Source organism: Etheostoma spectabile, chromosome 22 (assembly GCF_008692095.1).
Source record: "Etheostoma spectabile isolate EspeVRDwgs_2016 chromosome 22, UIUC_Espe_1.0, whole genome shotgun sequence".
In the NCBI taxonomy this organism is placed as follows: Eukaryota; Metazoa; Chordata; class Actinopteri; order Perciformes; family Percidae; genus Etheostoma; species Etheostoma spectabile.
Window position 1 is genome coordinate 2,229,504 of NC_045754.1, and position 17,361 is coordinate 2,246,864.

The 17,361-nt window shown below is 39.6% G+C and overlaps 1 protein-coding gene across 1 annotated transcript in view; it reads right to left on the minus strand.

The window, feature by feature from the left end:
* The window catches only part of sspo (SCO-spondin), a 101,452-nt gene extending 85,272 nt beyond the window's left edge, over positions 1 to 16,180 (minus strand). Inside the window, exons 1-17 of the mRNA XM_032503798.1 lie at positions 15,861 to 16,180; positions 15,495 to 15,579; positions 13,580 to 13,789; positions 12,451 to 12,533; positions 10,421 to 10,591; positions 7,536 to 7,759; positions 7,098 to 7,200; positions 6,151 to 6,309; positions 5,360 to 5,445; positions 4,921 to 5,046; positions 3,465 to 3,621; positions 3,029 to 3,281; positions 2,749 to 2,890; positions 2,516 to 2,645; positions 1,759 to 1,931; positions 1,405 to 1,623; positions 88 to 253 (exon numbers count right to left, since the gene is read on the minus strand). Coding sequence (XP_032359689.1) covers positions 88 to 253; positions 1,405 to 1,623; positions 1,759 to 1,931; positions 2,516 to 2,645; positions 2,749 to 2,890; positions 3,029 to 3,281; positions 3,465 to 3,621; positions 4,921 to 5,046; positions 5,360 to 5,445; positions 6,151 to 6,309; positions 7,098 to 7,200; positions 7,536 to 7,759; positions 10,421 to 10,591; positions 12,451 to 12,533; positions 13,580 to 13,789; positions 15,495 to 15,547 — 2,455 coding nt within the window. The 5' untranslated portion in view covers positions 15,548 to 15,579; positions 15,861 to 16,180. The remainder of the gene's footprint in view (positions 1 to 87; positions 254 to 1,404; positions 1,624 to 1,758; positions 1,932 to 2,515; positions 2,646 to 2,748; positions 2,891 to 3,028; positions 3,282 to 3,464; positions 3,622 to 4,920; positions 5,047 to 5,359; positions 5,446 to 6,150; positions 6,310 to 7,097; positions 7,201 to 7,535; positions 7,760 to 10,420; positions 10,592 to 12,450; positions 12,534 to 13,579; positions 13,790 to 15,494; positions 15,580 to 15,860) is intronic.
* Between the last annotated feature and the right edge of the window lie 1,181 nt (positions 16,181 to 17,361).

Genomic DNA, 17,361 nt, shown 5'->3' on the forward strand with positions numbered 1-17,361 from the left:
AATTTCTTTGTGTGGACATTTCGCCAAAGTCCATACAGTATTACAACTGTAACCTGTAACCACTTAACCAATGGCCTCTCAACTTACGACAAAAAGTGTTATTGCGCCAGTTGACGACAACGCCCTCCTGTGCGCAGTGTCGGGCGTAGGCAGTCAGGACGGTGCAGTGACTGGTCCTCTGTGGAACACAGCCACAAACCTCTGACAGACAGAGACGGAAATAGGGCTCCCTCTCCACCACGTCATGACACATCTACAAAATCAGAGAGGGACGCGCATGTGTGAATAAGGGAGAGGGAGACAGATTAACATGAACTCACTCCTAAAATAGTTTAACATTCAATAATTAATTCAACTTTTATTTATCCTCGAGAGATCATTAAGGGGCGACCCTCATTTTCGATGTCATCGAGTCAGATTACAAAGACAAAAACAGAACAACAAAGAAAGTACAATCATAAGAAATATAGAAAGACAATAAAATGTTTGGAATTGGAAAATGATTTGATTATTTAATTAGGATAATAGGGATGCAAAAGAAAATACAATTATTTAAAGCATTTACAAGTAGAAATTTGCATGTTTAAAACCGGATTTCTGAATTGTCTTAGAGGCATAATTGAGTTGGTTTTAAGAAAGTGCTCCAAGAGGCGGGTACACTTAAATTAAAAGCAGTTTTTCCATGATCCGACCAAGCTCGTAGAACATTAGTTAAAAGCACGTCAGCAGAGCAAGTCTGATAATGTCCTTTTGAGTGACAGAGAAGTTCTGTAGGATGGCAGTTTTCCAATAAATTATAGATTAATTATAAATAAAGAGATACCAGTGAGTTTCATGTCTTTCTTGGAGAGAAAACCACCCAATACTTTCATATAAAATACAACGACGTGTACCATAGGCATTAACGGTCATGAATCTCAAGGCGGTGTGATAGACCGAGTCCAGAGATTTAAGAGTTGAAAATGATGCTTGTCTATAAATCACATCACCATAGTCCAAACATTGTTTTATCAGCGTTTAGTACAAGTCTTAGGTTTTTAAGAGCCTCTTGCAGAATATTAAAGCAACGCTGTAAGTTTTCAATTGCTAGATGAACAGAATCACCAGTATAATACAGTTGTGTCATCCGCATACAGACCGGTAGTTTACTGAAGACAAGATTGGATTATTGATATATGGTGAAAAGAACTGAACCTAAAATTGAGCCATGTGGAACACCTTTTGTTACTGGTAAAAACTCAGAATTGTAGCTTCCCAGTTTAACAGATTGTTGTCTCTCTGATGTGTAGTTTTTAAACCATTTACATGCATTAATATCAAAGCCAATATCATGCAACCACTGCAAGAGATGATCTACAGTGTCATACGATTTGGAGAGATCAACACACTCTGTGCAAAGTATACCTGAAAGACGGGGCTGTGTATGACGACGCACACGGTCTCTGCGTACTGTCTCCTCTGCGTGTATGTGGCGCAGGGGTCAGGTGGAGCTCCATAAGGTAGAGTACAGTGCTCTGTTGTGAATTTGCTTGTAAACAATGACACGCTGTTTTCCACGTCTCCTTCAGGGGTGGTAAAGTCATCATGCTGGTTCCAGTTGAGCGTTCCACACAGGCCGCGCACCTTAAATACAGCATTCCACACTCTTTAGCTGAAACAAATAACTCAATGGCACAAGTGCAAGTTATCTAGTTAAAAAGAACCACTTTCAGACTCAAAGGGCATAAGTGAAAGAACCGTATGAGGTGTAAGGGTCACCTTATCGGCGAAGCCAGGTTGCAGTGTGATGAGGGCCAAAGGTCCATCTAGGTACCAGAGCAGCTGGGCTCCAAAAGTCTGGATGAGGAGAAATGAAGAGGAGACCCTACGAACAACCAGGTCCCCCGTTACCACAGGCAACGGCTTGCTCAGGCCATTCACTGTCACTGTACCTGGAAGCAACAGTACCAAATGTAAGTAATCAGAAGGAAGTGAACACATTCAAAAAGAATTAAAAGGCTGGTTGTAAAAGTCCTTGCCATTAGCTTTTATTTATCAATTTAAATGTGTTTTTTTCAAAACTTAAATCGTATGTGGAATTTATAAAGTTCTGTCTTTAGTAGATAGATTGTACGTTTGCCCTAAGAACAATTTAAAAAAGAGAGCATACAGTAAGAGTGAAACCAAAACAGTAAAGTTATGTGATTTAAAATCAAAATATTTGGCAGGAAGACTGTATAAAGGCCCCACAGAACTGAGGGGACCTATGGAGTTGAGTTTCTGTGGGTTTGTCACTAGACATGTTATTTGAGCCATTAATCGTCAAATAAATGTGTTTATGAAGCTTCAAATTTGACAACACCTTCTCCCACCCACAGAGTTGATCCAGTTCTTAAAAATGAATCAACATGGAGACTCTCCGCCGGATTTATGTTTAATTTACTAAAGTTTACTGTCCCCAATGTCAAAGTGTAAAATGATCATGTAACTCTAAAAAGTGCTGACAGGCATAGGTCACAGTTAATAACTAACTCACCAGTGTCTGTGATGGTGACTGTGGTGCGGAGTGCTGTGACTGACACCTCCCTAAGACAACCCAGACGTCCTCCTCCGGCTGCACACTTCCCACAGCGCACACTCACCACCAGCTTCCTATCAACAAAGTCCTAAACACAGACAGAACATTAGCACAGAGGAGAAGTGGATGTCACACACAAATGCATCTCATAGTGTATGAAACTGTGCATGGTTGCATGTTATGTATCTTACCTCCACAGCAATAAAGGGACAGTCTCCTCCCTGTAAGGAATACTTCTTTTTGTCAAAGGTGGTTACCTGTAGCGCCCCCATTAAGCTGCACTGAGCTGCGCACTTTTCCCCAGTGCACTGCCACTGGCCTGCTCTGCACACACTGGGAGTAAATAGGTGGACAAAAGGATGCGGAGTCAGAAAGAGAAGAATGGGAATTGGTGAAAGAGAAATATAGGGGGGGAAAGGGACTTAGGAAACACACAGCACAACGCACAACACACAAACGCTCAGCCCGTACCAAGTGTTGCATCTCTGCTGTATTCTGTCCCCTGGCTGGTAGGTGCGTCTGCGATGGAAACAGGGACAATTATCTCTTTTCAGACAGAGTCCCTGGTGAAGGTAGAGGCCCGGCGGACACTCACAGCCCCCCACACACTCCTCCCTGCACTGGCCCATGGATGCAGCAGGCCCCGGGTGCTGAGGAGACAAACAGCTAGGAGGACAGAGGGACACACAGTCCGAAAACACCTGATCTCTGGGACAGACACGACCTGGAAAGACAGAGAAAAAGAGGATTAAACAGAGTTAAAGGACCATACCAGCTGCTTTGTGTTTTAGCATCATGTGTACTTTCTGCCATTCTCTTAAAGACAACTGTGATTGCTTACATTGTATTATTAATATTGCTTTGCGCACACAGCCCACAGGACACTAATATGGTTATATTTCATTACCACATAGGGTGGCTGTCCTCCATGTTATGATGACGTGCTGTTGAGCACACTCTCGGACATAGCTGGCCATGGTGTCACACACTGCCAAATCTTTCTCTTTGGGTGGCAGGCTACAGTACAGATAGAGACAGGTGTCTATGTACACTGCTGGGTCCACCTGAAAGACGCAAAGATTCAGACGTATAACATCTGGGTTATTTATGGTACACCTGCATCAAATGTTGCACGCAAAAAAAGGAAAAGAAAATTTTACTGGACTAGGAGTTTCCAAGGTCAGAAATGTAAGCATTCCTGCACATGCAGGCTTTAATCGACAGAGATACACACACAGTATTGATTGTTATTATGTGGAGATGAGAGGTACGCAATAGAGAAATCACAATATCTTTATTCTTAAATTATTGACCAGAATGTTATTCAACTTTAATTTCAGTTTAAGTTAAGGCCAGACAAGGGCAGAACAACATCCACTTCTGAAGAAAAGAAATGATTTATTAAAACAGTACTATTATTAACTCTATAACTCTGAAGCATTGAACAACACTTTAGAGCTGGACATATTTCTTTCCTGTATAGAATGGCCCAAATTTTGGCCTTTTACCGGCTGGACTTACCCTACCTTTTCCAAATCAGATTCAATGTTGGCACTTTATTTATTAACTGGATTAAGTCACTATGCTGTAAACCCCAAGCCACGATCAGCTGCAATGGTATTACAACACCAATGTAACACCCAAAATAAAAAATTAACTACAGTGGTGCTCATACGTTTATGAACACATGCTAAAGTTGCCTAAAACGAGGAATTAAAAAAATCTTCTTTTGGAAATTGATCTTAATGCCTTGATTAAAAAAAATTAGGAAAAATCCAATATTTCATCCTGATAAGGTTCCCTTGGCCTTTGGAATTAAAATAACCCCACATCATCACATACCCTTCACCATACCTAGAGATAGGCATGGGGATCTTTCCATAAGATCATCTCTCAATGCAAATCAAACCAGCTCTTAAGCTAACTGAAATAACACCATCATTTGTTGATATGGGGGTCTATTTTATTTCCAAAGGCCAAGGGCACTTTATCAAGATGCATAATATCCTGATCCATGAAATAACTGGCCTTTAAAAATAAAAAAAATCTGCCTGCCTCTATGGGAATTTATTATACGTAGGGAGGTGTATAATTATGCCCCCTGTGTTTTAAGGAGGAACATTTATTTATTTACAATACATTATTCACTCACAAAGAAAATTGGTGACCTTAAAGGTTGGATTTTTCCTATTTTTGTTTTTAATTTAGGCATTAAGATCAATTTCCAAAAGATGATTTTTTTTATTTCTCTTTTTAGTCAACTTCAGGCTTTGCTTTCAAAGAAATTAATTAAAGCATAACTAAAAGAAGAAGAAAAAATGAAAACAAAACCAGTTGATAAGTAAGTATCAAGTGTGTCTGACCCGGAGGCGGCAGTGTGTGAAGGGGTTTTCCAGTAGTCGGTGACACGCTGACTCTGCCCGGCTGCGTAGGGAAGGGTCTCCTGTGACGTCACAGCTGTGACCGAGCTCGGCCGCATCGCTGCAGCCCTGAGGGAAGCATGGAACACGGAGGAGCTCAATTACAGAGGACACATACAGTAGAAATACCACGCAACTCGGCATTTAAACCAAAAACAGCTGCTGAACCGCTAATATCCTACAACCGGATGGTTCGTTGTTGGCAGCAGAATCTTTGGATCACGTTCGAAATCAAAATGCTGTGTTTGGTTGCAAGTGTGATTACAGAGAGCACATACATCTCAAACTGGTGGCTCAACGATAAAATGAATAGTGGTAACAAAAAAGCCACAGTGTTGCAAAAAAAATGAAATACGCATTTAATTCCTTCAGTCTAGTATACCTCATTCTGCTGGTCAGCAACTTTCCATGAGTTGCCGAAGCTGGCGGCAAACTGGGACACAGTTCCACTCATTGTGGTGAAATCATCTATAGCAAGACACAAATTGGTTACTAATGCATTGCAAATGTGTGTGAACATTAAAACATAAAGAATTAGGGTCAGCTAAGTAAAATCATGAGAATATTGGGGAACTTTTAACCCTGGGTTGGAGACAGTAAAAAACAGTACCTGTGTCTGTCTGTCTGTCTGTCTGTCTGTCTGTCTGTCTGTCTGTCTGTCTGTCTGTCTGTCTGTGTGTGTGTGTGTGTGTGTGTGTGGTGTGTGTGTGTGTGTGTGTGTGTGTGTGTGTGTGTGTGTGTGTGTGTGTGTGTGTGTGTGTGCACAAGCTGTAACTGAATAAGTCGTGGTGCTGTTAACCCAAAGATCAAATTCACATTGGAAAGGGTCAATTTACCTAAATTATAAAACTATATATAATGGTATTCAACAATGCAGTTGGTTTTGGTAATTTAGAGAGTTTTCTTTTTTTTCTTGCATTTGGGCTCCTCGCAAGATTTCTAAAATCTTTTCTACACCCTGGTTGGAATTTGTTTCTACAAACAGAAAAGTTCCCATCAAAACTGTTCAGAATGATGTCTATGGACTATATTAAGACAGAATGCAAAAACAGTTTTTCAAAAATAGATGTTGCTGTTGTCTAATTTAAATGTAATTTTAAAAGGCTGTGTGCATGAAAAATGGAGGTTCAAACGATATGTTTGCATCTAATGTATCTGTTCCACTTTCCTCACCGTCAGCGTTGTTGTTGTAGACCCCGCAGAGCCCCCTGGTGGCTGCCAGGTGCTCGGCGGTCACCGTCAGGTACACTGTGTTGGTCAGGTCAAACTTTACTCTCACTCCCAGGCCGCTCTCCACAAACACAAAGTCCCCCAGCCAATGAACACTCACTCCTGTAGGAAGTCAAACAATAACCAAACGTTTCTACTTTGTAGTGCTATATAATCAACAGCATTTCATTTTTGTAAGTTCAGTGAATAGTATTTCTAGTGGAGTTGAAGGAAGCAAACAACCAGTATGCATGCACATCCATCCATCCATCCATCCATCCATCCATCCATCCAGCCAGCCAGCCATCCATCCATCCATCCAGCCAGTTGATATACAATATACACAGGTCTATGTACTTAAGTCAAGCGGAATCAGGAGATACTGTAAAAAATGCAGCTAATTATTGCATATACATGCACCCAACATGAACATTTAACAGTGTATGTAAATGCAAATCGTTACCTTCCTAAAACAATCGCCTATGTCATTTTTTGACAAAAAGTATTTTCTTGCCTAAATCATCTCCTCATGGTGCTGGCCACCTCTAGTAAAATTTCCTACATTCTCAGTTGAACAGGTGATGTGATTCTACGCCTTTGGATAACTGCCTAAGTCAAAATATGTTCAGTATTTGGTTCAGTTTTTTGTGTTTTCTGAAAAACGTGAAAAAATGACTTAGGCGATTATTTTAGGAAGGTGACGAAATGTAATGTTATAAAAAACAAACAGAATTCACATAAAACACTGTACATGAGGAACTTTATTTGTTATACATCATATGTATTTTGTTCAATTTTTATAATATATAATATATGTATTGGCTTACCTTAAAACCTTGTCTCATGTTGCCCGATTAACAATATCAGACAAGAAATGGAACTATAAAAAGAGCTTTCCTAAAATAGTTTACCGTTTTGGAAGAGTGGTTCTCCATTTTGAACGGTGAGGTTGTTCAGCAATAAGCTCTTTTGATGAATTGAAACCAAATCTAGACCCAGCATCATCCTCAAAGCCTGAAAGCAGTGGGCCACAGACACATTACTATGTACACACACACATAGTACATTTTACATTTTAGTACAAGTTATAACCAAAAAATTCTATTATTTAATTGAATTGTTTAACAAGCTGCCTATATTATTGCACATTACCAAATCATAAGCAAAGCCAGAGTGTCTTTCATTGGCACTCAGCTAAGCTCCACAATGTCACTATCATTGTTTATGCATATTCACTGTTGCTATAATATGGCTACTTGTGGGATATTCTAATAAAAAGTACAAAGATTTGTGACTAATAACACCGCTTCACCAGCTTCTTGAGCCGTGGAATCTGCTCTGTTTCCTACCTTACTGCAGTTTCCTCTACCGTCACAGACTGTCCTGATGTAGACTGCCCAGGTGCCATCAGTAGATGAGGCCAGCAGGTAAGTGCAGCTGCCCTGGAAGTGGAAGTGTTTCCTATCAAAGGTCTGGTAGTGGGCCCCACCCCAGGATATGCAGGTAGCTGAGTTCTGAGGAACCCTGACGCTACCCAGCAGACCACCCCGCACCAGTGGGGAGGACTGGGAGTCTGTGGAGGAGGGAGAACTAGTCTTTGTAATTTCTGTGATAGTTTCATATGAAATACAAGCAGTGAGCATATGCAGTTCCATGGCATTAAAGGTCCCATGGCATGAAAATGTTACTTTATGAGGTGTTTTTTACATTAATATGAGTTCCCCCAGCCTGCCTATGGTCCCCCAGTGGCTAAAAATGGTGACAGGTGTAAACCGAGCCCTGGGTATCCTGCTCTGCCTTTGAGAAAATGAAAGCTCAAATGGGCCGATGGAATCTTGCCCCATATGAAGTCATACGGTGAAAGGTTACCTCCATCTTCTCTGCTTTGCCCGCCCAGAAAATTAGAGAGAGAGAGATCATGGCTTTCACCAAGGCTAAGTTTTAGGACAGAGACTTCAGATACAGTATTAGAAGACCACTAAGGCCTATATAAAAGAGACTTCAGATACAGTATAAGGGGACCACTAAGGTCTATATGAAAGAGACTTCAGATACAGTATAAGGGGACCACTAAGGTCTATATAAAAGAGACTTCAGATACAGTATTAGGGGACTACTAAGGTCTATATAAAAGAGACTTCAGATACAGTATTAGGGGACTACTAAGGTCTATATAAAAGAGACTTCAGATACAGTATTAGGGGACCACTAAGGTCTATATAAAAGAGACTTCAGATACAGTATTAGAAGACCACTAAGGCCTATATAAAAGAGACTTCAGATACAGTATTAGAAGACCACTAAGGCCTATATAAAAGAGACTTCAGATACAGTATAAGGGGACCACTAAGGTCTATATGAAAGAGACTTCAGATACAGTATTAGAAGACCACTAAGGCCTATATAAAAGAGACTTCAGATACAGTATAAGGGGACCACTAAGGTCTATATAAAAGAGACTTCAGATACAGTATTAGGGGACTACTAAGGTCTATATAAAAGAGACTTCAGATACAGTATTAGGGGACTACTAAGGTCTATATAAAAGAGACTTCAGATACAGTATTAGGGGACCACTAAGGTCTATATAAAAGAGACTTCAGATACAGTATTAGGGGACTACTAAGGTCTATATAAAAGAGACTTCAGATACAGTATTAGGGACCACTAAGGTCTATATAAAGAGACTTCAGATACAGTATTAGGGACTACTAAGGTCTATATAAAAGAGACTTCAGATACAGTATTAGGGGACTACTAAGGTCTATATAAAAGAGACTTCAGATACAGTATTAGGGGACCACTAAGGTCTATATAAAAGAGACTTCAGATACAGTAGTGGGGGACCACTAAGGTCTGTATAAAAGAGACTTCAGATACAGTATTAGGGACCACTAAGGTCTATATAAAAGAGACTTCAGATACAGTATTAGGGGACCACTAAGGTCTATATAAAAGAGACTTCAGATACAGTATTAGGGACCACTAAGGTCTATATAAAAGAGACTTCAGATACAGTATTAGGGGACCACTAAGGTCTATATAAAAGAGACTTCAGATACAGTATTAGGGGACCACTAAGGTCTATATAAAAGAGACTTCAGATACAGTATAGGGGACCACTAAGGTCTATATAAAAGAGACTTCAGATACAGTATTAGGGACCAGTAAGGTCTATATAAAAGAGACTTCAGATACAGTATTAGGGGACCACTAAGGTCTATATAAAAGAGACTTCAGATACAGTATTAGGGACCACTAAGGTCTATATAAAGAGACTTCAGATACAGTATTAGGGGACCACTAAGGTCTATATAAAAGAGACTTCAGATACAGTATTAGGGGACCACTAAGGTCTATATAAAAGAGACTTCAGATACAGTATTAGGGGACTACTAAGGTCTATATAAAAGAGACTTCAGATATAGTATTAGGGGACTACTAAGGTCTATATAAAAGAGACTTCAGACACAGTATTAGGGGACCACTAAGGTCTATATAAAAGCATCCAAAGAGCACCATGTCATGGGACCTTTAAAGAAAAATACTACTAAAACAGAGAGATTTTAAGAATAAGAGAAATTAATTCATATGCCATTAATCAATGCTTAAACAACAACCAAAAGAGGTAAGCAGGTCCAGTATGTGCAGTGGTGGAATGTAACTAAGTGTAACTATTTACTCAAGTCCTGTACTTAAGTACAGATGTTGAGGTACTTGTATATTACTTGTCTTTTCTTTTCATGCCACTTTATACTTCTAGTCCGCCACATCTCAGAGAGAAATATTATACTTTGTCTCCACTACTTTCATGTGACAGCTTTAGTTACTTTACAACCAAAGATGCTTGCACACAAAACACATGTACTTTATAAAATCTGATGTTTTATTATAAATTAAACTATCTAATAATAGGCCTACAAGTACAGCAGAAAGGACTAGCCGATTAAAAACAGAACTTTTTGGATCGTTTCCAGTTTCTAAAATTTGAGGATTTTTCTGCATTGACCACTACTCAAATAAATACTAAATACTTCAAGTAAATTTACCTGATAATACTGACATACTTTTACTTAAGTAACATTTTCAATGCAGGACTTTTACTCGTAACAGAATATGTCTACAGTGTGGTATTAGTACGTTTTTTTTAAGAAAAGGATCTGAATATACTTCTTGCACCACTGATGTGTGTGTATGTGCATTTGCGTGCAGATGTGCATGGATGCTCTCTGACCAGGAACAAGAGTGTAGGTGCAAGACAAGCAGGTCTGGTCGGAGGCATTCCTCCAGCTCAGCCCCCACCGGCTGCTGCAGCACTGCTCCATGGGCATGAGAGAGGAGTTCTGAACGCCAGGGAACTTCTCACAACTCCACGTAGAGTAACACTGGCCACGCACACCCACACCTGGGGGGTAGAGGACAGAGAGAAATATGTTTTAAAAAGGATGGAAATGGAGAGGAAATAGGTTAGGGAGATGGCTGAACACACAAAAAATGAGAAATAAAAAAAAACCGGACATGAACATCCAGGTGTTGGTCTTGCTTTGCCAGACCCTCCTCCAACACGCTGAAGTCCACTAGTCCACATAGCATTTGGGGATGGAAGGAAAACGTGCTCTGGTTTATTGGCATTTCTTTAAACCAATCAGAATCATCATGAGCAGCGCTAAACTCCGCACAGAGCTGTTGCAAAATAATTGTGCAACAAAAAACTCTGATTGGACAGATAGTCCAGCTAGCTGTCTGGATTTACCCTGCAGAGATCTGAGGACCAGGTAACCATAGTCCTCAGAAATCCACCAAATTTAGAATTCCAACATAAGAAAGCGAAAGAAAATTGAAAATACATGCATGCGTCGGAATTTCCGAATAGAATATCCTGGTGTAGTCACTGTTTTAAGATCTTTAAAATACATGGGAAATAGTGTTTTTGTTCAAATTTATTATAATAGTAGTTTTGGTAGTTTAGAATCTTGAAAGAAACCTGTGGGAAAAGTCATTGATAGGTTGTTTTTTATCCTAATTTGGTCATTCAAAGTAGTTTTTTAGTAGTGATTTGTAATAATATTCTTATTTTGTCGTTAAATAAAAATAAGCCTAAACTGTGGGATGAACAATCTTTGATTACATGGGAATAAAAAGACACGATAATACACACGGTCAGAATGTCATACACTGCTATACTTATTGGAGTATTACATTTAGTACTTACTTTGAAATGAATATATCACATCCTCCGTCCTCATTCCCACCCTTCAGCCAAATTCTCACCTCCCCCTGCATTTCCATCTATCCTGACTTTGTTTCTGTTCCACCTGCTCACCTGTTTCCACTTTTTCCCATCAGCCCTGCAGTATAACTGGTCCATTTCCACACAATCCCTGCCAGATTGTCAATGTTGCTTCATGTCTTGCTTTCCAGCCATCTGAACCTGTCCCTGTAACCTAAATCAGGTAATCCTAGAACCTGTACCTGTACTTGTACCTGACCCTAACCACAATCTGAATCTGTATGTATTTACCTACCCTCACCCTTTTCCTGACCCATTTCTGTTTACCCATGGACTCTCAGTTACATCAATGTCTAATAAAAAATAATATAAATTTGCTGTTTGGCTAAAGTCAGTTTGCTTTCTAAGCACACACCCTACAAAAGTTAATTTATTTTTAATTATTTGTAGGTAATGATTTCATATTTTGTTAAGTACAGTACATTTACATACAGTGACAGTCAACGGTTTGGACACACGTTCCCATTCACGTGAATGTGAGGTGGTGAAGTGTGTCCAAACTTTTGATTGGTACTATATATTTCCAATGAATCACCAACTTTGTGGTATTTGTGCATTGTTTTATTTCACATGTAAACTAAGCGTGACGCAGGCATAGTGTACTGTACATACTGTAGGCTATTTGGGTTGTGCATTATGTCATTTATGCAATATGTAGGCTATTGGAGTTGTGCGTTATGTTAGTTGTGCAATATCTCATTGTGCAAGGGCTGTGCTCCACTTATTGAGGAGAATGGAGCCGACAGGGCAGACCAATTAAAAACAGCCACTGAAAGGAGGAGATAATGTGCTTACTATATAGGTACCTGTCTAAGGTATATGAGAGCATGCTTTGTGTTACATGAGAGAGCGTGTTGAGAGATGCTTATTTTCGAACGGCCAGAGTCCAAAACAACTTTCCCTTCGGGAACAGTAAAGTATATCTTATCTTATCTTATGTACATGCATCTGATTGGGTAGTTTATTGTTCTTACCTTCAGTGCAGCGTGGTCCGCCCCAGCCCTCACAACATGCCCTCACTGTCTTGTTCACCATCTGTTGCTCCATCTCTGGGAGCCTTAGAACAAGAGACACATCAGGTGAAGTGTCAATAGACACACAATACTGCACTGCTGGGAATAACGGCTATAAGGACCAGCTTCCAATACAGATTCAGCATGTTACCCTCTAAAGCCAGTTAACTGGATACTGTTGTATGATCAAAAGTACAACATCTACCCCAGCTTACCAAACATGTACACCTTTAAAAAAACACGTACTGTATGATTAGGCATTATTTTAAGACATGTCTCACTTTTTGAAGGCAATAACCAGGGCAACACAGAATCTGCAGACGCAAAATTTTCCGTAGATTTAAAAAAAATGAAAATAGAATGTTGACACATCTCCAACCCAAGCAGAAAAACAATCTGCGATATTGGATCACTATAGCTATTCAATAACTCCTGCACTGGATTTGCTTTATCACACACCATACCCACGCCCACCATACCCAAAGGTGCCCTTACCAACCAAAACATGATCCGTTTCCACATTCCCACCACAACATATTTAATACTTGAGGAAATGTAAAGCGTGGAAATGTTTCATGGTGGCTTTTTCATTGGATCCAGACTTGTTCCGATACCGATACCCGTATTGGAAATGCCTCCGATACTGCCTAAAATGCTGGTATTGGCGAGTATGCGAGTCTATACACCAATCTGATACAACACAATTTAGCCCAGCCAAAATAAAGTAGTCTTTATGTTCTTTTAATGTACTGTCAAAGTGGACAACAAAAGAAAGCTAAACTACTACTACTACTACTACAAATAATAATACATGTAATGTTTTTTTAATAATACATGTAACGCACTGGTGTCTGGTCGGTACTCGGTATCGGCCATGCACAAGTTCAAGTATTGCAATGAGTATTGGTAAAGGGAAGACAAAATGGAATCTTAAGATCTCAAATAAAATCAAAGGCATACTTCTATTATGATTTTGAACTTAAGAAAACCCTTTTAATGAACTGAGAACACCCTGAGTTATAAAACTCTTCAAACTTGAAAGACGAAGAGACATACCAACATACTGACAAATACTTAACTTTTCACTTACTTGTACATGAAACAGGATGCATTCAGACCCCGTTGTATGTAGTAGAGTGCGATGCCATCATCACCGCCATGTTTGATGCGCATCCTGTCCACATCTAGCCTCCAGCCCTGGGTGTTGTACTGGTACACCTGTGAACAGCTCACTTCGAGCTGCAGGCGTGGGGAAAGGACTCGCTCCACTCTCTCCTCCACCGTGTGTTCACACCAGTGTCTGAAGCACAACACATGGATTTATTGTCCTCCCTAATCGTTCATTTTCAAGTGAACTTTTGTCCACACTGGTACTTGCATAAAGTTTAATTCCAGATCTTAAATTCTGAGGGGCCAAGAAGAAACTTCTGCTTTCTACTTGCATAAAAAGATCCGTATTATGAAACACATAGCAAGACAGCAACAGACAAAGTTAGTAAGGTATGTGTTGATTGATAGCGCAATTGTAAATAGTAAAACAGTTTACTTCAAATATGTTTATAAAAAGACACAAAATTAGAATAAAAACATCCTCAGTAACCGTGTTCTTATCTAATGTTAAGGCATGCAATAAATATACAAGTTCCTTACTGATACAGAGAACATGTTATATTATGAATATTATGAAAAGCTTTTAAATCGATATGTTTTTCTCCATAATGTGTTTTAATAGAATAATAAAGTTAAGTGTTACAATATTGTCTCATTTGCTGCAACTGCTCATCACTTCAATACACTCCAGTCTATGAAGACACATTCATTTACATTAGCCAAAAACAAAAACCTACGCACTATTAAAACCTTGACAGCTTTCCCTTCAGCATAGAGCCTGATGTGTTTCGGACTATCTACTGTAACGAGTATTTCTACTGAAACTGGTGGGTCAGGGGGTCAGGGGGCACTTGTGCTTGGAGAAGCATTATTTTAATGTGAACTTACTATGATTTACACAGTGTGCACTCAGACAGGTGAGTCTTGCTCATTACCATTGTCACACTGTGTCTTTCTCACCTTCCTGATCTCTACAGTCTACTCTATAGCAGGGATCTTCCAGTGGGGGTCTGTGATCCCTAGGGGGTCCTTAGAGTTAATGCAGGGGGGCCTCTAAATTATAGTTTTGTAATTTTCTTTTTCGAAAAGTCCTAAAATGAATCCAACATATTATTATACTGATAATAGTCTTACTGGCCTTTTGGTAAGGATCCCACAGTTAAAACATAATTAAAAATGATTAGGTTATTTTAATAGTGTTCCATGCAAAATACATGTATAAAGGTTTTAGGTGGCCCCGCAGGTTTTTGTAGGCCCAGTTTAATATGCAACTTAATTTTCTACACTATATGTAGTAAGGGGTTCGTGTTCTGTATCTCTTTCAGTTAAGGAGTCCTTGGTTTGAAAAACGTTGAAGACCCCTGGTCTATAAAGATCTTCAACAGTGCATATGTTACCCCTAGGGGGTCCTCAGAGTTACTGCAGAGGGGGCGCCAAATTATTGTTGTTTCAGTTATATTTTTTATTTCAACTTATAATTGGCAAAGATTAATCGGACTATTTGTGAAAAAAGCAAACTAATGTCGCTTACACGTGTTTGATAGATTTACTGGCCAGCCAGTCACAGATACAGTTACTGTGCATTCCACATATATATTTAACATTACAACATGATGTATGCATATCTGAATCTGTCAATAATTATTACTTTAAGATTTGTATTGTACGCACCATAAAAAGGTAGGCTATGTGTAAAGGCTTTAGGCCGCCCTACATGTTATTGTTGGCCCAGTGCAACTGCATTAAACCGGGTTGATATATGTAGTAGGGGTCCCTGCTCTGTCTGTCTTTCAGCTAAGGGATCCATGGATTAAAAAACACTGAAGACCCCTGCCCCAGTAAACTGTCTACACAATGGGCTTAATCCATCTTTGACTAGTCTGAATCATGCTTACCCCATTCCCATCACTATCTGCAGTCCAAGGAGAGTCAGTAGTAGAGTCCCCATGGTCCTCTGCTGAATGTTTGTGCTCAGAATTCCTGTAAAAAAATAAGTTTGTAGTCAAGTCTTTTTTATGCATAATGTCTGATTAAATATGTTTGTTTTAAAGGAAATAAAGTCACCATAATTGGCAGCTGAAGAAATTCTTCAATCAGACAGGTTCAAACACAGCCTAATAAGTAGCCTATAGAGGTTTACCAATTAATCCGACCTTGGTGCTGTATTTCATCGTAGGTGATCAACCCAAGATGTCCTTAAAATGTTAAACACATTTGTATAATTGTATTGTCCTGGTACAATAAACAAAAGGTCCACCTACCTTTTGGGAATCCCTTGCCATAAAAAAGTCCTCGCGGAGCCCCAGATGCAGGGTTTTAAATGCGGGGTAGGGGGAGCGGGGGTGACTCTTGGAGTATACAGTAGCATGTGAACCTGCTGCCATTGGGTATGAGTGGCAAAGTCACAGCTGGGAGGACACGCATTGGTCAGCGGACCTGTGACGGCCGGGCACATCCACGGATCTCGCCCCGCCACCCCGCCTGTAGGGTGTAGGGGCTGGCGGGGCCGCTGGAGCCTAAGACACCTCATAAAGAGATGTTTCTCACAGCCTAATCTGGTAAAGAGAGGCGTTTAAGGGAAGGATGATGATGATGATGATGATGATGATGATGATGATGAAGGCATTTATTTAACGAAGCGTGCCATCTCGGACCGACCCGAATGCTTCGAAGCTTGACCGTTGCCATGGTTATCGACGTCCATATCCAGACAGCAAGACAACATTGAATAATAAATATTGAGTTTCCATCTGGATCATCCTTATGTTTGATATCGAAATATCAATGCAAAATAAATGTTGAATCATCATTAACATATCGATGAAACCTGACGTTATTAATGTTGACGTTTTTAATGTTGAACATTGGAACAACATTGATCTCGTTATCTTTGATTGATTAAGCATTGATATTTGGTGGGACGTTCTAAAACGCTTAACGTGAAAAGGCTTAACGTGGTTTAATGTACCTAAACAACGATCAATCATCACCATATTTGCCATGGCCATATCTTGTCATAAACACTTAAACCTGTCAAAAAAACTAAACTGAAATCCAACGATTATAGAAGTTATCTCACGATAACGTTTTCTTCTTCATTGGTGTCTATGGCGAGGAAAAGGCTTAACGTGGCATAATGTAGCCTACCTAAACAACGATCAATTATCACCATATTTCTCTTACATATTACTCCTCATAAACAGTGAAAACTGTCAAAAAATCGGACCCAAAGTCCTATTATTATGGACGGTAGCTGACATTAAGCGTGTCTACTTCATTAAGGGACATTTTAAGGAAAAAGCTTAACGTGAAAAAGCTTAACGTGGCTTAATGTACCTAAACATCGATCAATTATCACCATATTTCTCTCACATATTGCTCCTCATAACCAGTAAAAACTGTCAAAAAAATCGTACCCAAAGTCCTATTATTATGGACGGTAGCTGACATTAAGCGTGTCTACTTCATTAAGGGACATTGACACCGGGCGATATTGCCAATGTGTTGAAGTCATTGATTTAAAGTTGACCGGGAAACGACCTGTTGTTGAAAGGCCATCAGCATATAGTTGACCGGGAAATATGATAGAAAATCCATAGATTTTTGGTTGACCGTGAGATCATCAGGTGATAGCAATGTATGCTAGGCCTACTGCACCGGACACAGCTGGCAATGTAATGTTCGATATGAATGAATTGTAGACTAGCTAACCAAATCAAAACTCGTTAACATTTTTGTGATAGCTTAGCTCGAACAAAAAAA